Source organism: Lingula anatina, chromosome 6, assembly GCF_051362555.1.
Source record: "Lingula anatina isolate TDL-2025a chromosome 6, LinAna3.0, whole genome shotgun sequence".
NCBI lineage: Eukaryota > Metazoa > Brachiopoda > Lingulata > Lingulida > Lingulidae > Lingula > Lingula anatina.
This window is the reverse complement of record NC_141772.1, coordinates 20,568,829-20,596,433: the sequence shown is the minus strand read 5'-3', so window position 1 is coordinate 20,596,433 and position 27,605 is coordinate 20,568,829. Positions and strand designations below refer to the sequence as shown.

The 27,605-nt window shown below is 34.0% G+C and overlaps 1 protein-coding gene across 3 annotated transcripts in view; it reads right to left on the bottom strand.

Moving 5' to 3' along the window:
- Positions 1 to 27,578, bottom strand: part of LOC106179935 (uncharacterized) — a 30,495-nt gene extending 2,917 nt beyond the window's left edge. The window contains exons 1-41 of one of the 3 annotated variants that reach the window (XM_087015024.1): positions 27,413 to 27,578; positions 26,496 to 26,585; positions 25,807 to 25,899; positions 24,056 to 24,142; positions 23,602 to 23,702; positions 22,461 to 22,518; positions 22,155 to 22,235; positions 21,766 to 21,829; positions 20,536 to 20,642; positions 19,951 to 20,037; positions 19,526 to 19,584; positions 18,830 to 18,970; positions 18,288 to 18,356; positions 18,002 to 18,107; positions 17,160 to 17,738; positions 16,653 to 16,790; positions 14,966 to 15,052; positions 14,682 to 14,764; positions 14,104 to 14,197; positions 13,853 to 13,906; positions 13,312 to 13,542; positions 12,967 to 13,101; positions 12,564 to 12,692; positions 11,949 to 12,050; positions 11,270 to 11,398; positions 11,048 to 11,149; positions 10,665 to 10,763; positions 9,911 to 10,033; positions 9,539 to 9,637; positions 8,975 to 9,115; positions 8,494 to 8,601; positions 8,086 to 8,133; positions 7,498 to 7,614; positions 6,754 to 6,822; positions 6,255 to 6,317; positions 5,903 to 6,061; positions 5,235 to 5,324; positions 4,588 to 4,719; positions 2,496 to 2,591; positions 1,812 to 1,901; positions 234 to 417 (exon numbers count right to left, since the gene is read on the bottom strand). In XM_087015024.1, coding sequence (XP_086871150.1) covers positions 234 to 417; positions 1,812 to 1,901; positions 2,496 to 2,591; positions 4,588 to 4,719; positions 5,235 to 5,324; positions 5,903 to 6,061; positions 6,255 to 6,317; positions 6,754 to 6,822; positions 7,498 to 7,614; positions 8,086 to 8,133; positions 8,494 to 8,601; positions 8,975 to 9,115; positions 9,539 to 9,637; positions 9,911 to 10,033; positions 10,665 to 10,763; positions 11,048 to 11,149; positions 11,270 to 11,398; positions 11,949 to 12,050; positions 12,564 to 12,692; positions 12,967 to 13,101; positions 13,312 to 13,542; positions 13,853 to 13,906; positions 14,104 to 14,197; positions 14,682 to 14,764; positions 14,966 to 15,052; positions 16,653 to 16,790; positions 17,160 to 17,738; positions 18,002 to 18,107; positions 18,288 to 18,356; positions 18,830 to 18,970; positions 19,526 to 19,584; positions 19,951 to 20,037; positions 20,536 to 20,642; positions 21,766 to 21,829; positions 22,155 to 22,235; positions 22,461 to 22,518; positions 23,602 to 23,702; positions 24,056 to 24,142; positions 25,807 to 25,899; positions 26,496 to 26,585; positions 27,413 to 27,457 — 4,669 coding nt within the window. In that variant the 5' untranslated portion in view covers positions 27,458 to 27,578. The remainder of the gene's footprint in view (positions 1 to 233; positions 418 to 1,811; positions 1,902 to 2,495; positions 2,592 to 4,587; positions 4,720 to 5,234; positions 5,325 to 5,902; positions 6,062 to 6,254; positions 6,318 to 6,753; positions 6,823 to 7,497; positions 7,615 to 8,085; positions 8,134 to 8,493; positions 8,602 to 8,974; positions 9,116 to 9,538; positions 9,638 to 9,910; positions 10,034 to 10,664; positions 10,764 to 11,047; positions 11,150 to 11,269; positions 11,399 to 11,948; positions 12,051 to 12,563; positions 12,693 to 12,966; positions 13,102 to 13,311; positions 13,543 to 13,852; positions 13,907 to 14,103; positions 14,198 to 14,681; positions 14,765 to 14,965; positions 15,053 to 16,652; positions 16,791 to 17,159; positions 17,739 to 18,001; positions 18,108 to 18,287; positions 18,357 to 18,829; positions 18,971 to 19,525; positions 19,585 to 19,950; positions 20,038 to 20,535; positions 20,643 to 21,765; positions 21,830 to 22,154; positions 22,236 to 22,460; positions 22,519 to 23,601; positions 23,703 to 24,055; positions 24,143 to 25,806; positions 25,900 to 26,495; positions 26,586 to 27,412) is intronic. The other 2 variants (XM_087015025.1, XM_087015026.1) reach the window with 2 other exon arrangements.
- Positions 27,579 to 27,605: the final 27 nt, after the last annotated feature.

The following is a 27,605-nucleotide window of genomic DNA, read 5'->3' as shown; positions in this document are numbered from 1 at the left end:
TTGATCCCCAGTTCTGTAAGTCCACTGTTCTGAATGCGTTTACAGTTCTACTAGTTCGTTACAGTTATATGATGAGGTGCACGTTTCAATTTTCATTCTTTTAATATAATTATAATTAAATTTATATATCTATCAACGAATTCAATGTTGGATGCTACAATCACCAAAATCTATGACCTGTATCAAATAAGTTTAATTAAAGTTAAATGGCCACAAGCTGGCCTGTGACTTACCTAGCTTTTCACCCCTAATTTCGTCATTTTCCTTGGTCAGCTCAGAGTATTTCTCCTGGGCCACCTGAAGATCCAGGCGAAGTGTTGCCAAATTCTCATTTAGAGCTGAAAACTGCATTTCATTCCTGGTCTCCAGTTCTTCATTCTCCTTGTTGGCATTTTCTCTGGCTTCTATCTCTGCAGCCTGAAAATACCAAGTTCCCATGTTGAAGGAAGCTTTGAGATGCTGTTAGAATTTAAGTATTTCATATTTAAATCAGAGATCACTGTTTGTACTAGTGACATTACATGTATTATATACTACAATATATTTGTAACTGGATTAGTTTTCTTTTCTTCTTCTTATTAATATCAATTCTCGACTAAAATCCAAGTCACCCAGTGCAATACTGACTGATACATCACTGATAAAGTAGCCTTAAATTTCTTAATGAAATAATTTGATAGTTTTAACAGAAGCAATTCATTTTGTTTTAAATTATATTTTGGGTCACAACTGTCAATCAAATACTAATTTACTATTTATCATCATGTATTACTAAGAAAAATTTGAAATAATCTTGAATTTTGCACAGAAAATTTTATTCTGCCATAACTGACTGTACTACAACTGTTACAGTAGGTGATGTCAGCACTAGCCCCACTCCAAATGCCAGTAAAACTAAAGCCGGTCCAGTAAAATTTGGTGAATTTGTTCAGTTATTGGCCACTGCCCCTGCTTTGGACCAGTAGATTCTTAGGGCGTATTCCCAGAGCTTTTAGGGAGTCTTACTAGATTACTGTCAGATAACCTGGCTTAAATGTCCGTCCCGCCTACTACAAGCTGTAAGGGGGTAATAAACTTTCGTGCCCGCTCGGCTGACAGCTATTTAGCATGAACCCCCAAGGAGTTAGGTCGATCTAAAGTAGATCGATCTAATCTCTGGGAATGGGGTCTTAGACTAGGTTCCCATAAACCTATTGTACTAACAGGATTGATCTAACTCCTAGAGGATTCTTGCTAAATTGCATGCAGCTTAAGTGCCCTAAATATCTGTCACACCCACTGAAGCTGCTAGGGGGGTAATTAACTTTTGCGCATTGTTAAGGTCAACTAAATGCATGTGGTTCAGTCTTGAATGAATATTTATCATCCTCTGTAGAGGTACACCTGATAAGTAGAACTGATATAACTTGAAAGTAGAAGCCCTCAATTGTTATCTATTGCATTGCAATTAATATTTAAATGAGTTGCTGCCACTGTGGCATGCAGATAGAATCCCTGTAGAGAATGTGTATAAATGCTGAATGTTGGGACCTAAGAAAGACACTTTTAGACTTATAACTGAATATGTGAGTCTGTGGTTATATTCCCTCTCCCATGCATCAGTGACAAGCGAAATATTAGATGAACCTGGGTAGGGAGGAACATGGACCCCTACAGCATGCTTTAACTTAATGCAATTTCGTGAGAAACCCCTCTGAGATATATCAATCCTGCTGGTACGATAGGGTATGGGAATGGCCTCTTAGACTTGGGGTCAGTAGATTGAGAGGGTTTTATTTATCACATTCTGACATTATCTTTAACAATCATACCAGCTTATGCTGCAGCCCAGCATTTTCTTCCTTCAACATCATCTGAACGTTCTTGGCCACTTCTGCACTCTCTTCTTTCTCAGCTTTAACCTAAACAAAATACAAATCTTCAGAAAAATACAACACATGCAAATAAATAATTTAAATAAATACTTCATGCCATTTACTGCCCATGGGTGCAATTAGACTTTAGTTTTCTTAAAAAAAAAAAAAAAAAAAAAAAAAAAAAAAAAACAGGCACAAGAAATCTGTGATGTAGGTGAAAGACAGGTCTATCAGTGTAAGTGGTCAAGTCTTTACCATAAGTTAACAATTATATAAAGATTTTTAGATGAAAAACGATTTAAGCGCACTAACACAATTAAGATAATTTTTGCCATGACACATTTGTCTTTGTTATATATTATAAACTTTTGGCTATTTTTACCTAAGAAATAGACAGTCTAGAATCTTTGGGCAACAAGTTATCAATATGTTCAGGTTTAGATAAAAGTACTAGAGGAAAACGGTGATGTAAGTTAACATATCTTTTATCTTAATATGTGAGAGGGGAAAATTTAAAGGTGGGCATAAACTTCATAACTCACCTGGCAATGGTGATGACTGGGCACCACAAAATGCAGCCACTGCTAAATCTGCAATATACTATGTCTAAATATACTGAAGAAAATAAAGAAGGATTACCTTATTCGTGTCTTCCTCTAACTGGTTTATTTTCCCCTGCAGTTCCAACTTCTGGGTAATAAGTAACTGCTTGGCTTCTTGCAGACTATTAATTTCCTGGCATAAACAAATAGACAGTCAGGACTGAAAGTGGGGTCTTATAAGGCCACACTTTTTTATTTTTATGGATGACATCCTGCGCGCGCACCGATTTTCATCCGTTCTCCGAAAAAAAAAAAAAATCCCCCCCTCCCTCCAACGAAGTCGGTTGTCGCAAACTTCGTTATTGAATTTGCCGGAAAATAAGCTTTCTGCGCATGCGTATTATCGCCACGTGGAAATATGGCCGCTTTGCCGTCAAATCAATCGGCAATCCTCGGCTCACTCCGCAAGCTCCATACTATTGTCGAGTGCGAAGACATCCGAGTAGTTCGGAGTAGTTCAAATTCATCTCTAGGATTACTTTCAAATTACACGACAATTAATTATGTAAAGTCATAGAGAGAATGGGGCCGTCGTTTTGGATTGTTATGCCATTGATATTGGGCATGGAGATATCCACTTTCTACAATTATGCGAAAGACTGGCGGCGGCCAGCGATTATCGCCCGGAAAATTTCAGTGACATTCTGTCCAAAGCAGCACATACCAGGTTTTTTGTAGCGAAAAAAGGGTCGATAGGGCGTCAAGGTATTTGGTGGGCAGAAGGTCGGTCAGGCCACCTGACAGTTTGGCTGCTTCGTGTGAGTCGTAGTAGACCAAATGGCATCGACCGAAATTACCTTTTGTAGATTTGGTGGTATTAAGCATATCTTAGCATCATTTTTTAAGATTTCTGTGAAGTGTTCATAATGCTTTAATATTCTGAGAGTACAAATAAAGACACACTGTTTGTTAAATATTTGTTTTATTGATTGTTATATCAACAAAATGCATGAAATAACCTAAATAGATTTGGTAATATGCAGCATATTTATCAGGCCCATAGCCAGCAATTTCAAAGTGGGGGTGCTTTTTCTGAAAAAGTGGACCTTTTTCCATGAAAACTTCATGTACTTAGATCAAATTTTACCCAGAGTGGACCTTTTCCCAGCAAAAGGGGTGGTTCTTTCGGCACCCCCCCCCCCCCCCCCCCCCGGCTACGGGCCTCTCTATTCATGACTTTTTTTTTACCTTTCAAAGTATTCGCAATGCTTTAATATTTTGAGAGCATGGAAAAAGCCACATTGTTAGTTTAAAGTGATAATAACTCTTTGTTTCGGCCAAAAAATGAATTTTCCTGGAGTGACCAACAATTTTCTCATACTTACCAATGGTTAATGATTCCATTTTTACATTCAAAGTTAGTCCCTGGTTTTTTTCTAAAAAGTTTGGTTTTTTGTTAAAATCTCTTAAGAGATTTTAACAGAGTACAGCCATCAGTGGAGGTTACGTCGTCTAAAGACAAGCTCAGATATCAGAATAATAGCTATAACTGCCGGTTTTGTGGTAAAACAGAATATATTATATTTCTATGAGTTATTCACAATGTTTTTATTGTGAAATATAGATCTCATATGAAGAGTTATTATCCCTTTAATATGTGTTTCTGTGGTAAATTTGTGTTTCCAGCTGTGTACTGACAGCATTCCTTTACTTAAAGCAGCATTTTTTTTTTTTTGGACTGTTTTTTTTTTTTCGCCCTCTCGCACCGATTTCGGGGTCCCAAGAGGATGTCATCCATAAAAATAAAAAAGTGTGGCCTAACAGATAATGTACTATAATAGCCAAAATTTTAGAGGTTGCATAACCAATAACAGTACTTTCAATCAAAGTATTATAGATTGTCAATAACAAAGTATATATATAGTACTAAGGCCCTTACTAGAATATGAAAAGATTATCGAAGAGAGAGAGAAACTTACATGTACATCACAATTTAATCAAAATAGATATAAACAAACAAACAAACAAACAAACAAACAAACAAATACTTGACCCCAAAAATGAGCACAATTTGTTAAGTCACATCATCATCAAATAATAATGAAAATACTTGATTTGCAAAAGAAAAAATAAAACTGCTGGCTTCCGTGTTCACGCACATGCACCTACTGGTACATGCACATACATACCTGTGTGGCATCTTGGCGGTCTTTTTCTAACGTGACTTTAAGAGATGCAAGTTCTGAATCCACAGCCGCCTTCTCCTCTGTCAAGTTCTGATACTTCTGCTTGAGACCATCAAGTTCTTCTGAAATTTGTTTCTGAAAAAAAAAAGGTTTAAATAATACAACATACAACTTCACACAACCAAACCAATGAAATTGTATGGGCTATACTTTAAGGGCAATGGTTTTATATCTACATGTACTTATCCCCCCTCCAACCCTAGGTACTAGTATCTCCCTTCAAATTTTAAAAAAAAAAGTGATTGTTCTAATTCATTTAAAGTGTTGCCAAATTAAAAAAAAAGAAACTGAAGTAATTGTAGTCACTTGTTAACAGATGGTGAGCTTCAGATGGCAAATCTGAAATTTTCTAGCTTTAGCATATCTTTCATCTTCAAAATACTTGCTGGAAAGTTTTCACATTATTCAGTCCCATTCTGAAAGTCGTGTGCTAATATTATATCAATGTCATCTTTTCCTTCATAAGTCTCTCTCTCTCTCTCTCTCTCTCTCTCTCTCTCTCTGAGAGTCATGTAATCAAATCAATGTATCTTTTTCCTCCACTAGTGAGTCTCACTTTGAGAGTTATGTTACATTGTTACCTATCTTACCTTTTCCTCAGTCAGTGAGTCTCTTTCTGAAACAGCCTTGTTCAGGTCTGTGTCCAGTTGTAAAATCCTGCTGTCCAACGAGGACTTAACCTGAGAATAGAACCAGTATATAACAGGGGCGGATTTAGGCCGTCTTCTGGAAGACGGTCAGATTTTCAAGTTTACATTGATGGGTTTCTATTTTTTCTGTTGGAAGACAGTCAAAAATGGAGGATGGATCAATAAAGATAATTTGGAAGACTGTCACAAAATCTCTCTGGATCCGCCCCTGTATAACACTATTAGGGTTAAATAATAAATATGGTTTTCACTGTCTCTTATGTAATGATGGTAACAGAGATTTTTGTCATCAAAAAGACAGGTGTTTTCAATCAGTATGGCATGTGATATGTTTTATTCTTTCACCAAAGGGCCTTGATCAACTTGTGAACTCCTGAAGTTCAGATGTCATCATAGACAGGATGGGATACACGCTCTGTCATGGTACACAAGTAGAAAACACGCTTTGTCTCTTTGAAACGAGAAAAATAATACATTTTTGGCCATTTTTTAAAATGTTAGGAAATATTTCTCAACTTAATTCAATTCTAAAAGGACTTCATAGTAAATTGGACATCAAATAAAGGAATGAATATGATAAAATTCTTCATGACAACAGCTGATCTCACCTCAGAAATCTCCTCAATTGAGTTATTAAGCGAAAGTTCATTATCTTGAGCTTTCTCCAATTCTGCTGTAGCATGCTGCAGGTTTTCTTCAGTCTCTTTAAGTGCAAGCTTGGTGTTCTGTAGCTCTTTCTGAAGTTTGTTGACTTTTTCATTTTCATCCTAATATTTGAAAACATGGAGAATCAATTAAGCAGTATGTACTTTTAAGTTAATGCAGATTATTAATTAAAACATTCAGTTGAGACAATACAGTCATGCGTCATTATTTTCCAAACATATTTCTGTTCTTCCAATGTCTGTTCTTTGAACATCTGATGGTTTTGAGAATAAAATATAAATACTGGTCACTTACTCTAAATTGCTGCTGCAATTTTACAATTTGTTCTTCATAATTGCTACACTCCTTTTGAAGTGTCTGAATAGAAAACAAAATAATAAAAACAAAAAAGTATTTAAAATATACTATGGTAATATACTATGGCAAATTATTGTGACATGGTTTTATACTTGGCAGAGAGCAAGAATTTGCTATTGCTGAAATGGTAAACCAGGAAATGTTGAAGGGGGAGGTGTTGGATGGGGTAGGAGAAAACTAAAAACTAAGCACAGTGGTTTTTATATATATATATATGGGGTAATTGAAATCACGATACCACTTATAAAGCAATAAGATGTTTATCAAAACCTATCGAACATATGAACAAATATGCCCTGTCAAGTATAAAACCAGAGGCTCATGACTGAAATGAAAACTGAAAATGGCTATTTGCCATGACTGAATAAATCTGAAAAACAAAAGAAACCATCAAAGATATTATTGCCAGAATTATTGTTTCTTTATATTTATTTACCTTATACTCAGTTATCTTCTTTTCTAGACTGGACTGAAATTCTTGTTCTTTAGTCTGTAATTTTACTATCTGTAAAAAGAATTGACAGGACTTCAACATTTTGTGTAAGCAAGTATTTTGTGAGTGTGAGCACGCAGGAAGGAGATATTTATTAAATTCACATAACACAATCTATTCAGAATTTTTTGAAAAATACAATAAATATAGCAGCCATTTCATAAAGTACTGAACACTACAGCATATATTCATTTTTTTATACCAAAATTTAAATAAGGCAGAATGCTGATGCTGTTAAAATGATAGGAACTCATTCCTTTAAATTGTAACCAAATACATTTCAGGAATATGATGCATATTATATACAAATTTTAGCAAGGATCCCTTCATCACCAAAGTATACCCCATCCTAAACTCTTCAAAATTTTTTTTAGAATCTATAACTTTTAATTCCATTCGTAAGTTTTAATTTTCTACTTTTTATTGTCTTTTTCCTGTTTCTATTTCCATTATAGGTCTTAAAAGCTAAAAATAGGGGTTTATGATTATAATTCTGTTCTCGAGATAGCATAACTTGGTACGTCGAAAAAGAAAAAAATGTTAAAATGTCTAAGAAGTTAAACCCTAACATTCACTGTGCATCTTAAAAATGTAAATAGACATATCGCAATTAACTACAAACATTACACATTAGAAATACACATATACAAAATACTTTAATATTTTAAAGTAAAAATTATTTCTGACCTGGAGAGCCAGTTTCTCTTCCTGCTGAGAAGACTTCTCTTGTAACTGTGAGACTTTCTGCTCCAGATCATGTACATTCTGTAACAGGCCAGACCTCTCCTTCTCCAGCTCTGTCATCTAATGGTAAAAAAATTTCAAAATCTGTTTATTTTGACTATCTGGTATAAAATAAATTATTAATTCCTAAAATATATCTAATTGTACTTAGGAATTCATATATGATAATTATCAAACACAAGTCAAAATACTTTCATACTGTTAGCTTATGGCCAACCTGGCCTTTATAAGACATGGATCCAACTAACAAAATACTGATCATTTTTGCTTACTTAGGAGTTATTCATCTTTTTTTTTTTTTTTTTTACAAATTAAGCAATTATTTTTAGTATTATTCTGGAATTTTACAATAGCAATATCTAAATTTCAGCAATATGGTCACTTTATTTGCCTTCAGCCAAACTCCATCCATCTTCTACTTTTTTAGTTACAGATTTCAGTTTCTAAAGAGCTGAATAATACATCAGTCCCAATGATCACAGTTACATTTTCTTTTTTTTTGTGTCACAAGACCTGATGTTTTTGTCTTACTTTTGTTTTTGTTACAGCTTCACCTTGTGACTTCTGTTCCAGAGAAACCTGCAAAAATAAGCTGAATGAACTACAAAAACCTCCTAAATACCCGCAAAATATACATCATGCAAAATTACTAACAAGAAACACCTGTTAATATTGAAATAAAAACTGTATTTGCAAAAAGACCCCTTTTGTTGATGAAGCAATTGCAACTGAAACAGCCAAATGACTACAATACAATAAGGTGGTGATGTAAAATTTACTAGAATTATGATAAGAACCAAGCAAATAGCATATTTAAAATATTCGAATCTATATATCCATATTTAAGATAATTGAAAACAAATCTTCTTCTTCTATACTACAGTATAATGGTATAAATTGTTCAAAGCAACCAATGCCAATCTGCTGTCCTGTCCATACCTTTAACTGGCTTACTTCTTCACCTAGCTGCTGTATCTGTGTCTTCAAATCCCTGACTGAGTGGTCCCTTTCTTCCCTGGTCTGCTGCACATGGTCAAGTAACTTAGTCTACAAAAAACCCATACATCAATGATTGAAAAACAAGATAGCAAGGCTCTCAAATGTATAGACATTAAGCAGAAAATATGTGAAAATGTAATAGCCCAAAGTCTCACAAATTAGCACAAAATTAAGAGACATTCTGCTTGATTTAGAGATTACAGTTGGCTGGACTTATCCATAGATTTTTTTGAGCGTTTTCTTCTTTTGAATTATATTTGTGCATATGTCTGTATTGCTTTCTTATATGACAAAATCCCCAGCACAAAGAATTCATGCTGACTCTCCCACTTTTTCTAGTCACATACGATGCCATGCAATATTGCCTCGGATGATGCCTATACACATAAAAGTAAACAATTTGACTTCAGTAACAGAATACCTTTTCTTGATTCAATTGTTCCTTGGTGTCTTCAAATTCCTTCCTCAGTCCTTCCAAGGCCTGTTTGTAAGAGCCTACCTCATTAGTCAGTTGAGATTTTACCTGTAAAAGTTCCTCTTTCTCTGCAGCCATCTGGTTCAGCTGTAAAAGAAAGGAAAGCATCCTTACAAAACTGAACTTAAGAAACAGGAATAAAGCAAGAGAATACTTGAAAAAGAGGAAATCCTGAGGTCTCTCCATCCCCTGAATTTAGTTTTAACTATTTATTGTTTAAATGTATAATAAAGACCCCAGAATTTAGCTAGTATATAACAAAGAAACTAAGATTTCTATTACAAAACTTCATTTAATTTTTAAAGTAAAATGGAAAACTATTCAATTTAATTTTGATTCAGATACCAATACATGTACATGCATACCTACAGGCGAAGGCTCATGATAAATTTTATGCACGTGAGCATCCCTGCATGTGTGTGCATGTGTGTGCGTACACATGCACCCAAGCATGCATGATGATATGCTCAGTATAACTTTATGCAGGATTAATGATATTCTAATCACTACCTTCTCCTCCACTTGCTGCTTGGCATTTTTCACATCTTGTACTGAAGTTTCTGAGCTCTGCCTAAGTGACTCCACTGTTGTTGTGTGTTCTCTCTTTACCTAAGGACAAAAAGATGTAATGGTTGCAACCTCTTGAATATCTCATGATCAGTTCAGCTATAGGTAGTCTTCTTAAATGCATATTTCTGATTTCATACAGATTGAATTTGAATCTTATCCAGTGTTGATTTAATAAAGCAGACTTACTTGAATATTGATAATGGGAGCAGGGCTCTTTTTTTTTATAATCATCCTGCGAGCTTGCATGATTACTTTAAAGTTTTACACATGTATGTTCATCTACTTGCACTCAAACACACACAAATTTCTCACTTCTTCCAAAGCCTGTCTTGCTCCCTGCAACTCTTCTCCCTTTAGCTGAAGATCTCTTTTAGCATTTTCCAAATCTCCTTGCAGTGTCTTCCCTAGAGCAACTTGGGTTTCTAGTTCCCTAGTCTTAAAATTAGAAACCAACCTTCACTTTATGAATTTTTTAAAAATTATGTATATAAACATGCACAATATAAGTAATTTCTAGAAACAAGCCAACAGATTTAAAATCAATGCAAAAGTAAGCAGATTTATTGATACAGTAACATGGTTATCTTTGAACTTATTAACTTTGCTAAAAATGACAAAAAAAGTCTACTTCATTTTCACCATTAATTTCATGACAAATTGGCAACTGCTCTAAACTAGTAATGTAAAAGCAAACAATGTGGGAGCATAACACCCAGGCCAGTAACTTAAGTTGTTATATAATCTTTATAACATTCCCTGTCTGCTACACAAACCATCATACAATGGGCAATAAAATTGGCGTAAGACTTGAAAAAAAAAAAACAATAGAAATCAACAGTTTTTTTTAACGTGATAAAACTGATGTACATATTACAGGTTTTTATAATTATTATGTCCCATTCTATAATCTTTAGATTTCATCTTTGAATTTTTTCTAAAGTTTTGACCAGACTTGTAGTTTTCTGAAGTCTCTCAGTAACAAGTGAGCTGATAGGTTCAAGGAGTAGACTGCATCCCCACTAGCTTCCAAACTCCTGTCACAGTATTGATTTAACATTCTTCTCACCTTGTCCCCAAGCTGCTTGGTCAACTGGTCACTTTTGCTGTTACTTTCTGTCTCCAACCTTTGACACTGGCCAGTGGATGACTCTAGGTCAGTTGTCAGCTAAAATTAAGGAAAAAATATTTAAAGAATTGGGATATCATAAGATATGTGGAAAAAAAACAACCACAATTTCTATTTTATTTTTTGGCATTGTAACATACAAGAAATAAGAAAATATTTTTTGTTATCATTTTTCTTTTTCATATCAAATAAGGTTAAAATAATAATATTAAATGAAAAAATAAGCTTACCTATTTTCCCTAGGTTTCAAATTCTTATATAAAAAGCAAAAAACAAAAAAACATAGTTGAAATGCCAGCCACTAATCCTAGTTACAATTATACCTTTTTCAGGGAGGTTTCTTTCTCTTGTAGCTCACTGGACACAGCTGACAACTTTTGTTCCAACTTGGATTTTTCAGCAGTCAACTTCTTGTTTTCAGCATTCTAACAAAAAATTAGAAAAAGAACAAATTTGGTGAATATTCATCATCCTATTTCAGAGTTTCTCTTCCTTACTGAAACTTGACCAGACATGAAGCTGTTTTTGCATGATTGTAAAATTACCTTTGCTTTCAGTTCTTCAGCAGTTTTTTCAACTTTTTGTTCTGTGGTGACCAGCTTCTCTGATATTTCTTTCAATGTTCCTTCTGCTTTGCTCAGTTTTGATGACAGTATCTCATTTTCGGAATTAGCCTGCAAAAATAACCCTTATTAAAATTTATTGTAGAAGTTTTACCCTGAAAGTCAACCAACCAGCAAAAACTTTCTGTTCATAAGTTTAATTATAGGAATAACAACTTTTAATTTTGGTGTGAAAAGTCCCACATTATTATTAAGTGGTTTTCCTGGGGTAAAATATGTTATAATACTTACCAATGATATTCAAAGTTAGTTGATTTTGTCAAGCGTGTTTTTGTAATAATTCCTTAAGAGATTATAGCCTTGATAACCCTGAAGATAGCCATGTATGAAGGTCCAAGTACTGATGGTAAGTACAGATTTCAGAATTACTGACATTTTTGTGGTAAAATGGCATTTACTATACTTCTATGTGTTGTTTACAAGTATTTATAGTGGAATGTTGAATCTCATTTGAAGAGTTGCTATGCCATTAAGCTTTACAGTGAAAATATATTCTTTTACATTGCTGACTTAAACACACTTGACATTTAAAAAACATAAAGCAATCTGTTGTTTTAAACAAAAAATTACATCCCAGACATCACATAAACTATAATTATACCTTTGAGAGAGAGTTCTCTTTCTCTCTTCCATCACTTTTAGCAGTTTTTAATTTCTTCTCTAGGTCTGCTTTTTCACCTTGAAGTTTTTCCAAAGCAGTTACCTACAAGTTCAATTTATAGCCTTTAAAATTACCATATTAAAATGGCAATAAATTAAAGATTTTGTTTTCACCAGTGATTGTTTGTTCATGGACAAGACATCTCAAAAAGCTCTGAACAAATGTTTATGAAATTTTCCGTAAAGACAGTTCTTCAGAAGGGAAAGAAGTGATTACATTACTTAAACTTAAATCTGGGGCTCATACAATTTTAATAACTCTTTGTTTTTGTCCTTAGTTGAAGACTAGGATCTTGAAGTGCTCCATAGTTTAACAGGTTGTCAGTATATAGATCACTATAGCAAAACTAATAGTTGTCCATATTGTCACACTGTTTTAACAATTTTTAACAATTTTGCAATCAGCCATGGTAAGTTACTAACAGTCACTGTAGCAATTTGTTCCAAAATATGGAAAATATGGCATTTTAAAATAGGCCAGTGATATTTTTGGCTCCCAAAAAGTCAGAAATATGCCGATTGTTGAAAATAATCTCATCCCTGAGTATGTCATCACCTTGCTGGCAATATCTGCCTGTGCTGCCACACATTTCTGCTCCAGATCATTGCACTTGGTTTTGGCTTCCTTTAAGGTGACATCCAGCTGTCTGCACTGGTCACCACGGGAGTTCAATTCACCTGTCACCTGACGCACAGTGAAGAAAAATTTACACACAGGTTAAAAAGGTGCACATAATATATTTTAAGTTTCTGGGAAGTTTGTCTGAAATCAAGCAATACAAGTTTTAAAGAAAATCAGTCACCGGAAACTATATTGTTTACATGTTATTTTTTGTATTAAACTTACTTCATACAGAACATAAATCATTTTTGAATTAATTCATATCATATAGCTCAAAAAACACTTTAAGCTCTATCTGCTTGCTCTAGATAATACTTCCAAACTGAGTCCCAAATACCTGTTCTAGCTGCTGTTTGATGGTGTTCAGCTCCTGAGTTTTCTCCTCCAGTGCTGCCTGTGTGGTCTTGATGTGGTTCTCCAGGTCAGCTCTCTGGCTGCTCTTAGCTGCTTCTGTGGCCAGTAACACTTCATGCTGCACAGTTAAAGAATTATATGAATGGATGAGTGGGTATTTTAACGCATGAACCAATACACATTTGTCAAAGTAACGAATAACCCAAGAAAAGAATGAGCAAATGAACAATATGTTTTCAAGAACTGTTTTCAACCTGAAATAAAAAAAAATCAGGAGATAAAATTACAAAATTACCTCAAAATTGACAGCAAACTAAATAAAACCAACCTTGCTCTTTATCTCAGTCTCCAGCTCGGTAATCCTTTGTTGCGCAGATGCCAGTTTCTCCCCTTTCTCAGTCAGGCCTGCCTCAGATTTGGTGCACTTTTCCTGGACATCTGCCAGCTGTGATTTTACTTCTTGGAGCTGCTTGAACAGGGTCTCTTCCTTCTTCTGGCTCTCCTCACCCTGAGTTTCCAAGGTCCTCTTTGCTTTAGTCAGTTGTTCATGGAGAGTTGCCTAAAAAACAAGTAGGAAAATTACTGAAAAATGACACTGATTCCTGGAATTGTAAGTGCAGTAGACTTCACACAGTCTGACTCATTAAAACTCACAGCTGCACAAACTTTCTGATCAGGCCCATAGCCAGGGGGGCTTCGGGGGGTTCGAAAGAACCACCCTTTTTGCTGGGAAAAGGTCCACTCTGGGTACAATTTGATCTATGTACTTGAGGATTTTATGGTAAAAGGTCCACTTTTTCAGATAACGAAACCCCCCCTCTAAAATTGCTGGCTACGGGCCTGCTGATATTTTCAATCATGATACTCACATTTTCCTGTTTAAGTTGGTTGATGGCAGTGGCCACTCCCTCTCCAGCTTCTATCTATAAATAGGAGAAAAAGTCACTAAAATCAACAAAATATAAATTCTGGTAAAAAAAGATAACAAAAGCTTTATGTTGACCTTGTAGTCCAATATCTTTGAGATCAGCTCCTAATGTTGTGACATTGGGCAATTTTTATGCAGCACATTTACATGTTTATCCCAAAATTCTTTGTCCTACCACTACAAAAATATCACCTTTGCTATAAGGTCCGTCTTCTCCGCCTCCATGCGGTCTATGGTTTCCCTGAGTGAGGACATGATGCCTTCCAGCTCTTTGATTTTGGAATCCCTGAGTTGAATAGAAAAAAGAATAGAAAAAAGGCAAGTTCACCAATGAAACAAAGAACATGTAGAATGAGGCAATATAATAACAACCATGATAAGACATAACTGTAAGGTAAAGTAATAACCTTTATGGTTCCAATCCTTCTTTTTCTACAGCATATAATAATATTATAATTATTATACAAAACATACATCACAAAATATAAAGCACTTTCTCAAAACTAGTACTTATAAAAGATTATGGAAATTCCAAATGAATCCTGGAGAAGAAGAATATTTTTTCTTTCTTTTGAGAGAGCCAAAATCTCAAATTTTAATTAAAATATCAAGGTATAGTCAAAGCATATTTCAAGATAATGTTCACTATACTAGTAGCTAGTATTTATTTCTTTCATAAGCTATAAGCATATTTTACAATCTAATGCAAAGTATAACACTTAGCTATCAAATAGTCTACTAGTTTTGTTTTCTCTTTCACTGATAACTACCTTGCTTCTCTACTTCTTATTTCATTCTCCAATTCCCCGGACTTCTCTCTCAGCAGAACTTTGAACTCCTCGGCTCTGGAGGACTAAAATGATCAATTGGAAACCAGGAAAATTACACTGGGCAACTTAAACTGCATGGTTATGTAATAATAGGGAGAAAGGCAGAAATGAATAAAATAATACAAATAATGCAACGGGGTTTAACTGAACTCATTACAACATATTTTTCAATTTAATTTCAAAATTATCTTCCAGTGACTCTTAATCCTTCGACAAGTGTATACCTCTTCCTGGTGTCTTATGTGCACATCATTTAGCTGCTTTGTCAGATCCTCAATACTGGCTTTATGGACCTTAACTTGGTTTACAGTCTGAAATATAATATTAATTTAAAAATAAATAAATTACTATAAAATAACCAGTAATACAAAAATGCAAATAAAATGAAGGCATGCATATCGTTCTCCGTTAATGGAATGGTACTAAAAATTACAGCAAAACTAAAATTTTGCTATTATATAATGGTTTAAGAATGCATTCCCAGAGATTTAGATCGATCCATCCGGACCGACCTAACTCCCTGGGGGTTCACTCTAAATTTGCATTCAGACGAGTGCACGCCAGTTAATTACCCCCTTACAGCTTTTAGTAGGTGGGATAGACATTTGAGCCGGCTAAGCCGACAGTAATCTAGTGAGACTCCCCGTGGGGATAGATCGATCTAAAATCTGTGGGAATGGGGTCTAATTGATAAGTTTTTTTTTTTTTTTTTTTGAAGTTTTTTTTTTTTTTATTAAACATATACAAACACAATACAGCACATTACAAAGAAGACAAACATACGAGAACATGCAATACATCACAGAATCAGAAAACACATTTCAGTACAAATACAAAACAATACACTACATCAATACAGTTTTAACTTAATACAATATATACACTTTTATGGGTGCACAGTCACTGAAATATTATTTTAATATTGTAGAACGTATAATACAATATACAAAATTCTTCAGTACATTACAAAGTACATTATAAACTGAACAATACGTCAACGAAGCAAGGTGATACTGTGCATCACTATAAGAACTAGAGATATAATAGATTGTGTGTCTTAATGTAATATAGTGTATATGCACATTTGTACACACATTTTTTCTCATACAGCCTCACACATCCGAAGGCGCACGCACACTGTTGTGCACACAAATACTTATAATACAGATGCTCAGTCACTGAAATACTGATCTTATTTTGAGCAAGAAATAAAAATACATATTATAAACAGTTTTGTTTTGTTATTCCGCTAATATCTTATCAATATTTAGCCAAATCTGTTGTATGTTAGTTCGTTTCGCTTGAGGATACATGTATAATGAGAACCTGGTAATATTTCCATAGCATCTGACATATATTGTATTAACCCTACCCAAGTGGGGGGGTCGGATCTGGACCTGCATATGCTTATGTATTTCTTAGTTATCAATGTAAGTAAATACAGGCCTTCTATCTTGAATTGTTGTACAAGACCAAATAAGAACACTTTGGGATGCCTCTCTATATTCATCTTCATACTTTCCCTTAAAGCATTAATAAGGCAGGTCCAGATATTTTGTACGTATGGACATTCCCAAAATACATGATATATTGTCTCTTTGGCAATATTACAAAACTCGCACAGCTGAGATTCTTTTTTCTTTATTTTCATTAAGTACGAATTTGTGCTGAAAATTCTATGATTAATTCTAAATTGTAATGTTTGTAATTTTGTGTCATCTATCTCAGTAAAAACCGATCTAAATATCAAATGCCATTTCTCTTCGTCTAAAATTTCCCCAATATCTGTGTGCCATTTGTTTATTGCTTTTCTAGGGATTTTTTCAAGTTCTTGGATGTATTTTTGGTAAAAGTATCTGGACGGCTTTGGGGGGTCTAATTGATAATTTGTGTTTCCCTAGTATGCCCTACCTTGTCCAGCTCCAGTTTCAGAGCAGTGTACTGCTGTTCTCTCTCGTGTAGCTGCCCTTGTGAGGATTGCTTGGTGTCCCCGAGTTGTTGAGTTAAAGATGCTAGATGAGTTTCCTTCTCTGCCATAGCTGCCTTGGTCTGAAATGACACAAAATATATGTTTTAGGTCTTAGAAAAAATGCAAAAATACATTTAAATACTTTGCATCTCATAAAGTAAAATATTACATCTTGTTCTAATAGAGGTTTAGTAACTCGCCATGGTAAGTTTCCCTCTTTTTCTATTGTTATATTCTATTTTCATAGAGTTTTCTCTTTTTGTTTATTGCTTACATTTTTATATATTCATTTATATATTGACTAATTTATTGCTAGCATTTGTGACTATGTAAAAGATGCATTATGAATATAATCATATTAAAGTACATTTTATATTACTGAAAGCTACGTTACATCCATCACAAAAAAAAAAAAAAAAAAAAAAAAAAAAAACTTGGTTCACACAAACCTTCATCATATCTTCCTGAATTTCCTTGAGGCTCTGCTCCTTTTCCTCAACACTTGTTAGCAATTGTGCATTCCTCTGTTCCAACTCTCCCAACTGTTTCTGAAGCTGCTCACAATTTTCTTGACTGGACTGCAAAAGCTGCTGAAACTGCTGACAGCTATCTTCCTTTTCAGAGATAATCTGCTGCATCTCTTGCAAGTAACTATCCTTTTCATTCAAAGTCTGCTGCATGTCGTGTGTTTTTTGTTCAATCTCTGTAAACTTTTGCTCAAGCTGTTGGTAAACCAGTTGCTTTTCTCTCATCTGCTCTCTGACTTCTTCTCGTGACTTTTCCTTCTCTAAAATTTCTTCCTGCAATTCATTGCATAATGTCTCCTTAGCACCAATGTCTTCCTTTAAAGTTTTGATATTTGAGTCCTTTTGTTGGATGGCCTGGTCCCTTTCCTTCAGCTGCTCCTTTAGAGTTGCTATGTCCTGGTGAAGACTGTTTCCCCTGGTTTCTAATTCTTTGTTCAGTTTTCCAATTTCTGAACATTTTTCCTGCAGAGTCTGGTCAAGTTGCAGTTTTTCCTGTTGAAGCTGCAAATATGAAAAGAACAAGTTAAGTTAATTCAACTACTTAATTAATAATAATAATAATATGATTAGAATTATATTTAATTATGAGAGTTGCACAAAAAATGTACATAAAATGTTATGAGCATTGCAATATTAATAAAATGCTTTATGTTTAAATGAAACTAGGTTAAACTAAGTTACAATCAACTAATTCCCACAAAAATTGGTTCTGAAAATAAAGTATATTCTATCCATTACCAATGTGACATTACAGATGTATTTACCTGTTCCAACTGTCCCTGTAACATTGCTGCCTCTTCTTGCTTTTTCTGCAAGGACTCCAGGAGTTTCTGAGAGCCAGAGCTGGAGTCTGCAGCAGATGCCTGGAGTCTAGGGATAGAAAACACTGGACATGGACACAACACGCAAGAGACGCATTGCCATTTGGTGAAGAAAAGATATTCACATAGTTTTATTTACTATGATACTATATATATATATATATTCTTAATTGTGTCTTTGTCAATAATAATAAATTAATAAAATTAATAATAATAATTATTTCTTTACCTTTGTAACTCCTCCAGTTTAGGAGCCCTAGCCAGTTCTTCCCTCAGCTCCCTGGTCAATTGCTCACTCCTAACGAAAAAAAAATAATTCAATGTCAATTCATTAGCCATCACTTTTATTTTTTTGTATTTGTTAATTTCTGTTTCATTTTTCATCAATAAAATACTACTTACCAGATGTCAAGCAATATTATAAATATGGAGTTTTTCTGATAGTGATCATCTGAAACCATCAACCATGACTTAAATTAACTAAACTAAATTAGTATCTATGAAAATTATTGTATACTTTTTTCACCATAGTTTTAAATAAACATATATCCTATCTACTGCATAAGGCAGAAAAATGCTCAATTAGGCACACATTTTTGTCAAAATTTTACTAAGCAGAACTTATTTTAAATAGATGAAACATTAACATTGAAATCTAGTAGTTGCTACTATCATGAATCATGCTTGTTCTTGATACACTGTATCTTCATTAAATTTATAAATTGAAAGTGGAAACTTCAAGCTGCCAGTAAAAAAACAAAACAAGCTTACTCTTGATATCTAGTCTTTAACTCTTCATAGTCCTTCTCCATCTTTTCCTTCTCTGCCTCTTTCTCCTGTGCCAGCTGGTCCATCATGGTGTGTGTCTGCACCAACTCTTGCTTCAGCACCATAACATCATCAGCACCAGGCCTGACACACAAGATGAATTTAATAGACAGCAAAGCTGGCAAATATACAGATAGAGAAGATGAATTAAACAGCACTTTGTTAAAAAGCACATTCACAAATAGGTTCAGTTTTGTTTTACTCCCTACTAGCAAGCCTCAGGAGTCTGAGGATGACTTTACTGAACCCTCCACAGGTTATACACAGAGGCAGTCACCACAGTCTATTCAGTCTGTGAGCAGCGAGGGGTGGTCTCTGTCCTGCCCAGAAGAAGGTACGACAGCACATCTTTCAGTTATTATTATTATTATTATTATTATTATTATTATTATTATAACAGTTTAGTAACACTAAATGCCTGTAAAGTTGAAGGCAGGCTAAAAAAATTTCATTTATTTGTCCAGTTACTGGACAAAATATTTCTGTTTTCTATGACCTACTGGATTCTTGTGTCCTGAACAGCCTTTTTTGTATCATTTGTATCATTTTGTAAATATCTCTGAGACAGCAACATTTACCTCACAATTAATTACAAAGACTATATTATCGTAATAATTTAAATTTCAAATTTATTATTACCTTTGAGCAAGTGAAGTCTCTAAACTCTGGGCATACACAGTCTTGTCATTAAGTTGACTCTGAAATGAAATTATGAAATAAATCAACAATACTGAATATAATTCACTCACAAGCTAATGCCAAAAAAATTAAGATAATAACCTCTTAAAGCTTTACTGAACTGTATTCTTCCATCTTTTCTGTTATGCAAAGCAACAAAATTAATAAAACAAGGAATAACTTGCAGACATTTTACTCTTAATACTTAATTTCACTTAATATTGCCTTCAATGAATTTATATGAAATTTTCTTATCATTTTTTAAAATCATTTTAATCACTTAAAATTTTATTACTTCAACAATATGAAAAGAAAATGTTTAAAATACAAGAAAAAAATTATTATCTTAGAATTTTTATTGATATCAATTCATCTAAAAGGAGAACCTTGAGAGTTAAAATGTGATCTTCCAAAGCAGTCTTCTGTCCCTCTGCTTCATCTGCCCTGGCCTTGTATAATACCATATCCCCTGCCTGGGAAATAATTATTGGGAACAGTCTAAGAATGATGTGAATTTTTCTTCAGTCAACAGCTAATATTGAGATAGGTTTTACCTCCAATATTTCGATGTCTATCAGGACATCTTCTAAAGGGAATGAGGCTATCCAGGTGAATAGCCTCTACTCGGGAGGTGTACTTGCCCCCCCCCCCCCCCCCCATTGTCACCATACATCATTCTTATAACTTAACACAGCTGATGAAATTCTTCTCTGGGAACAGTCTAGTACATATTAACTGAGTTCAATTTTTCATCTTCAATTCACCTAATACATACGCTTGTCATAGTTTGTATAAAATCACATCAAAGTAATATTACGAATTCTAAACACTTTGTAATAATTTGCATTGATCATAACTTTAAATATTATACACTATAAATTGCTGAAAATAATTTCCTTTTAAGTTTTTGATAAATCATACTGAAATTTTATGATAAGATTTTGTTGAAGTAAAGAAACTGATCTGGTTACCAGCTTTGCAGCCTTCTGTTCTATCATCTTCTTTTCCTCACTGTGATCTTTCAGTTTTTGTGCAGCTTCATTCAGCTCTTTTTGCATATTGTTCACCTCCACAGACACTTCAAAGGAAGGAAAGAATCACAACAAGAGTGGAAATTTCCATAAAAATACATTACTCTTTATTAATTTTCTATTTGCTAACAAAAAGATAACTCATTAAATACAGATAGAATATATTAATAGTCAAGCTGTCAAATTGTTTACAGAAAAATGAAAAAAATCTTAAGTCAAGGTTGGTGAGAGACAATATCAGCTTACAATGTTGAAATTAATGGCATTTACATGGGTACACCTTAACAATGTAGGGGGGATTGCTGAAATTTCCATGAAAATATATATCTTCTTCATATTATTATTATTGCTGCTATAATATAAAGGTTTTTACTCACATGGTATGCCTTTCATTAGGAATGGGTAAAAAAAACTTTTTCACGTCCACAAATCACAACCCTCATTGGTATTACCTTTTTCTAAACGTTCAACAAAAATCTTCTTCCCAATTACCTTCAAAATTCCAATAAAAACTTTTTTGTTTTGTTTTTTGTTTGTTTGCTTTTTCTCCCCTGCAACCCCTCCCCATCCCAAAAGACCAGGAAGGTGCCATGGATAAGGAATAGTACAGCCATAGACATCAACAAAAATACTTGTACACATACACACAAGCTGGTGGGTTGCTAACAAGATACAATTGGTATGTAAGCATTTATGCTCTGGAGTAAATTTTCATCAGATTCCAATTTTATTGTAGCCAACAGGGTGAAAATACTACAAAAAATTGCATACCTCCATCATCATTTTTGGTCCCTGCTTAAAAAAAATCATGGGTTATTATTTTTTTGCGAATGCATTCCTCGCAAGTATGCTCATAATAATCAACAGAAACTAATCCAGTTTTCTAAGATTTGCTACAATCTATCACACCAGGACAAATGACACCTAATGTGTCACTGGAATCAGGAAGGATGAGGCTACCATTTACTGAAAAAATCAGAAAATATGGCATGGGATCCAGGGGGTTGCCTAGGCCAATGATATTTTTGGCTCCCAAAAAGTCAGAAACCGCCAGTAGTCAGAAAAATCTCATACCTGTTACAAACTATACACATTTACTACACTAGTAACAACACAGAACTCATGGCAGTAAAATGGTCATTCCACATAACAAATATAACAAATACTTACACAGTGTTCTGCTCTCTTCTGAAGCCTTCAGCTGTTGCTTCATCATATCCATTTCAACACTGTCCTAATGTAACACAGTTAAAAATATAGTAAAAATAATAATTTTACTTTGTTATTATAATAAATAAATAAACAAACAAACATTCTGTTTAAAATACAAAAATAAATAATCATGATAATAATTATAACTTTTTTTTGGGGGGGGGGCATGTTCAAAAACCTTATCAATTCATTATTACTTCTGATATTCTTTATGGTCAATTATCAACTCCTTCCTTTTTTTTTTTGTCTCAGTATGTCTTATATTTTTCTTATATCTTATTTTTTTTTGCAAAGCATGTTCAGATTTTTTGAAACAGACCAATAAATGTCATTGTTATTATTATTACCATGGATCCTTTAGTTGGTGATCTTCCACTCTGTAACCTCTCGTTTTCTTTCTTCAGTTCAACTGCATACCATCTTTCTTCCTAGAAAGATTTATACCATATCATGAATAAACATTTCTTTTGGTGTTCCTTTAGTGCAACACTGACAGAGACACTTTTTTTTTTACTTTAACATCTCAATACCAGTGCATTTTTATAACTATGATCCAATGAGTGGCTCTGTCATTTTCTGGTGGTTGATTAATCCGATTAACCTCCTATTATTAAAGAATAAACAGTAATGTTTGTTTGAGTACATGTTTTTACCTTCAAAGACTTTCTCAAGTCATCTAGCTCTTGCCTTAGAGCCAACACATCCCCAGCTCTGAAAAAAAAAGAGACATTTAAATATAATGCAAGCTATAACAGTACATGTCCATGCTGACCTTATCATTCTCAAGCTATAACAATACTTGTCTACGTTGACTTTATCATTGTCAAATTATCATAATACTTGTCCAATATCTGCTTACAATGCTGACCTTATCATCGTCAAGTTATCATAATTCTTGTCCATGTTGACTTCATCATTGTCAAGTTCTCACAATTCTTGTCCATGCTGACCTTTTCTGTCTCAAGTTATGACTACACTTGCTCATGTTGACATTTTCCATTATAGTAATGTTATCACAGTACTTGTATCACAAGTCTGTTCCAGTTATTGCAATGCTTTTCTATGTTGACCTTATCTGTTCTAATTGTCAGAACACCACTTTGCTTCTTAATTGATTTTTAAGTAAGAATGAGAGAGACAGAGAACAGAAATTCAAATAAAATTTTAACAACTTGAGGTAAACTATACTGGCATGCAACTCATATTACAAGCAAATAAATCACTTCACCATATCCAAACTCTGTCAGCCATATATCCCAAAGCTATTTGATACTACTGATAAGTTTTAACATGACAGAAATATATGTAGTGCATCTGACTTGAATCGTGCCATCTTTGGTAAAACCAAAACCTCTGCACATGTGCTACACTGGTTCTCAGTAACTGGGTATAAGATATGTGAATGGCTCCAACTCCAGCAAACAAACAGTTGGTGGGGTAGCGGTAACACTCGCCAATTTAGCCAAATGCTAAAACTGACATAAATTGGCTAAACAAAAAGGGCTTGATTTGACTTATTTTAGTCAAATTATAATCAAATGGATAACAAATTGACAAAAAAGTGGTGATTTGGCTAGGTGAAAAGAATTTGCTAGCGCTACCCCAGAGTTGCAGGCACTGGCAATATGTACAGACACTACTCTTTGTCTGTGCACAAGAAAGTGGCAATTTTGCTGGATTATATATATACAAGAGTAGTACATGGGAAACAACCACCTGTTAGCACCTTCACCTATTTTGTGTGTGCCATAATTTTTTTTTTTTTTTTTTTTGTAAATTACAATTATAACTTACATGTACCTGTTTTCAGCAAGGCCATCGTGTTCCTTCTCATAATGAGACTGTAAACCTTCAGCTGACTGGAACCCTGTCTTACACATGGGGCAGATAAAACCCTGATTGAAAAGTTAGAACAGTTGTCACTGATAAATGTCAACAGTTTGGTAATTTTGCAGCTGTTTTGCCATTGCATTTGTTGTGTTTATTCGAGTAACATGCCCTTTTACTCTCTGTTTTTAAAATATCAATCAAGTTTTTTTTTTAAGACATATAAAATAAAATAGACAAATAGTGTATCCACAAAATCTTCTCATATTGACTTTTATTAGACAATATCATCTTATCTGAAGTATCAACATCTCAATTAAGAGAAAGCAAACAATAAGATTAAAATATAAAGATTGGTACTGCAGAACATTTTTTCATTTAGATGAGAACTTTAAGCAAATCCCAGATCTTCCATACAAACCTTATTCTCATCATGTGCATCATCAAAATGCCGCTGCAGTGCCTCGGCTGTGTGGAATGACTGCATACAAATGGGGCACAGGAAACCCTAAAACCAAACACATTGTCTCAAGGTTATTCATCAAGTATCAACTGGAGTATTATCATGTCAATTACTAGTAAACATGTTCATGACACGTGCTATGTACAGAATTCCAGTTTAAATTTACTAGTAACAGATAGTTGCTGGATTCACCACACTATTGTTTCTTTTGTGTGAAAAAAAGTATAAAATTGGATGTCTATTTTGAATACTGGTTTAAATCAGATTATATAACCACATCAATGGCAGTATGTGCACAACAACAGTAAGTATATAAAAAATTACATTCACAGCATGCAGCATGTAATAACAAATCTGTAAAAAATAATTACTCCCTTAATTCACCAACTTGAAGATTTGTGCTACATATTTATCCTAGCTAGAAGTAGACCAAACGTTTTTGATGTAAAAGTTAGTACTATATTTCAGTCTTTTAAAACTGAATTTTTTTTTTTTTTTTTTTGTAAAACTGAATCCCAGTTATAATGGTTACCAATCTAAGTACTAGTAGTGTAGATTAATATAATTGTTCTACAGCACCCCAAACAAACAGATTAACTTTCTTCATACTATAACCAGTAAGGACTAAAACGGACATATATATGTCTATTTCTAAACATCAAAAACACATTATAATATACTGAAAGGAGATTACAAATCATATTCCTATTTCTACAAAAATCAAACTACAGAGCTTTCCAAACTATCATGCATGAAATAAGTGTAGAAAAATATCAAACCAAGAAGGACTAGAACTATGAGTACAAAACACAGGAAAATGGCCACATTTTCTGGGCAATAACCAATCTAAGGGCGTATTCCCAGACATTTAGATCGATCTATCCCCGTGGGGAGTCTCACTAGATTACTGTCAGATAATCTGGCTTAAATGTCCGTCCCGCCTACTACAAGCTGTAAGGGGGTAATTAACTTTTGTGCCCGCTCGGCTGACAGCTATTTAGCGTGAACGCCCAGGGAGTTAGGTCAGTCTAGTTTGGATCGATCTAATCTCTGGGAATGGGGTCCAAACCACAGCCCCCCTCCACCAGTAAGCACATTATTTTTCTTCTTCACCAAGCAATAATATGCAAAATGCATTTCTGTGAACATGATATTCTAAGAACAATATTTTATTTACAAAAATGTCACATTACAAAAATAAATAAATGAAAAATTATCAATAATTTGATATTTAATAAATAAATAAATAAATCCAAAAATTGAAATATCAGCCTATACACTAAAGCATGATAGAAGCAATCTATAAACCACATCAGGCAGTTTGTACCAGTATACATGTAATATCTCCATGCTAAAAAACTGGAAAAGAGTAAAACTGTCAGGGCAACGCATTAGATTCCAAGACATCCATGTTAGTATTCAGGCCCGTAGCCAGGGGGGTTCGGGGGGTTCGGGGGGTTCGAAAGAACCCCCCTTTTTGCTGGAAAAAGGTCTACTCTGGGTAAAATTTGACCTAGGTACATGGGAATTATATGGTAAAAGGTCCACTTTTTCGGAAAAAGAACCCCCCCTTTGAAATTGCTGGCTACGGGCCTGGTATTAAAGTGGTGATTAGCTTATATGGGTTATACATTGTATCAATGGCAAACAACAGTCCTAGTACTAGTCCAACCCACTCTACTAGAAAAAGGGTCACCACAATGACAAACCTTGGCTTGCTCTTGGTTATGGACAAGGTCAAAATGGCTCTGTAGAGCCTCGGCAGATGACATCTCATTCATACACATAGGACACAAGAAACCCTGATATGGGGAAAATATACCAGAATCAATGCTTTTACTTTGACTGACTAAGGGCAGTATCTAAAGCTAATTCATCCAAATGTACAAGATATACTTAGACATGCTTTTCCTTTCACCCTTTATTTTTCATGTAACTTCCTCCTTTGAATTATAAATGTTCAATAAAAAAGCACTACAACTATGTTAAAAAACTTGCATTACTTTGACCTAAGTTTTCAATCAATTACACACAACATGAATGATCTGCTTATTTTATTAACTTAATTTTTACTTATTGTTCATTTTTTTAAATACTGGAAATAACCCTTACATTTTAAGGACCAAGTGTTCTAATAGAAAATGGGATAAAACAAACAAACAAAAAAGTCTCAACTATACCATCAAGATAAACTGCTTTATTGTACATCTAACAATTATATAGACTTAAGTTGCAATATATTGACATAAATCATGTTGATTATACAAGTATAAAAAAATTAACATAAATTTCTGGCACTAACATATAAATCAACAAGTGATTATTATAACCTATAAAATACTGTGGTTATATCAATAAACTACTGTTTCATTCATAGATCGATTCATTTATGTTTTACCTCTTTATTGTGATCCCCAGTCTCTCGATGTGGTGACTGTGGTGCTGCCCCCTGCTGGGGACGCTGTGGTGAGGGTGGGGGCTCATCTTCCTGTAATTATTGTCAAAATTTCCTTCATTAACACTAGTTCTATCAGTTCATGCTATGAATATACTCAGTATACAGTAGAATAACTACTTATTGCAGTCTGAACCTTTGCAGTAACAGCATGCCAACTGTCAGTGAAACTGAAGTCTGTAAAATTTTGTAACTCCATTTTGTTATTAACAACATACTGTTTTTTTCAGACACTTGTGGCTGGAAGGACAAGTGGGCTTAAAAGTTTTGGCACAGAGTGTACTTGCTTACTGAATCAAAGCAAGGTGGCAAAAATGGATATTTTCCATATAGTTGGTGGGCTAATACTAAGTGATTTCAAGGACTGGAATAGCTCTCACTTCCTCTACCAGTTTCTTTAAGCATTTACCTTAATGTACTAATTATGCATTCAAAAGGCATGTGACATTGAGTGACATTGAACTGTCCACACAAGTTCACAAGTATTAATGTTATGAAGCAAAAAAAAAAAACAATAATAACATTAAATATTTTTTACAAGAATAAAAACTGCAAATAACCAAATGATCTACAAAATAAGAAGACAACCAATTCTCACTGACGTCCACTTTTAGTCAGATATTATACTTATTCATTATCTTCGTTCCCCATACAACAACTATTCTCTAGGTATTTATGCGTCACGCCTACTACTTCAAGTACACAATTTTACAACCGGTAGGCAAAAGGCGACTTACGGCAGTCACACTAGCTTTATTTTTCAACCTAAAACCGTGGTATATATATATTCTCTTTGAATGTTTTCAAACACTAAGACAGGCTGGAAATATATACGGATCTTCTTTTACTCAAAATATTACCTTATCTGCATCTCTTTTGGTGATGTTTCGTAGCCTTTTCAACATCTTGCAGAAGTTTGTGAATGGGTAAAAATAAATGACCTTGACCTGCAAACTGAATTTCCGGAAATGAAACTGAAGAACACAAGGGAGGTTTTATAATATTTTGTTCGTCATCAAGCTATTTATGTCTTGTCCCAGCTTACATATTACA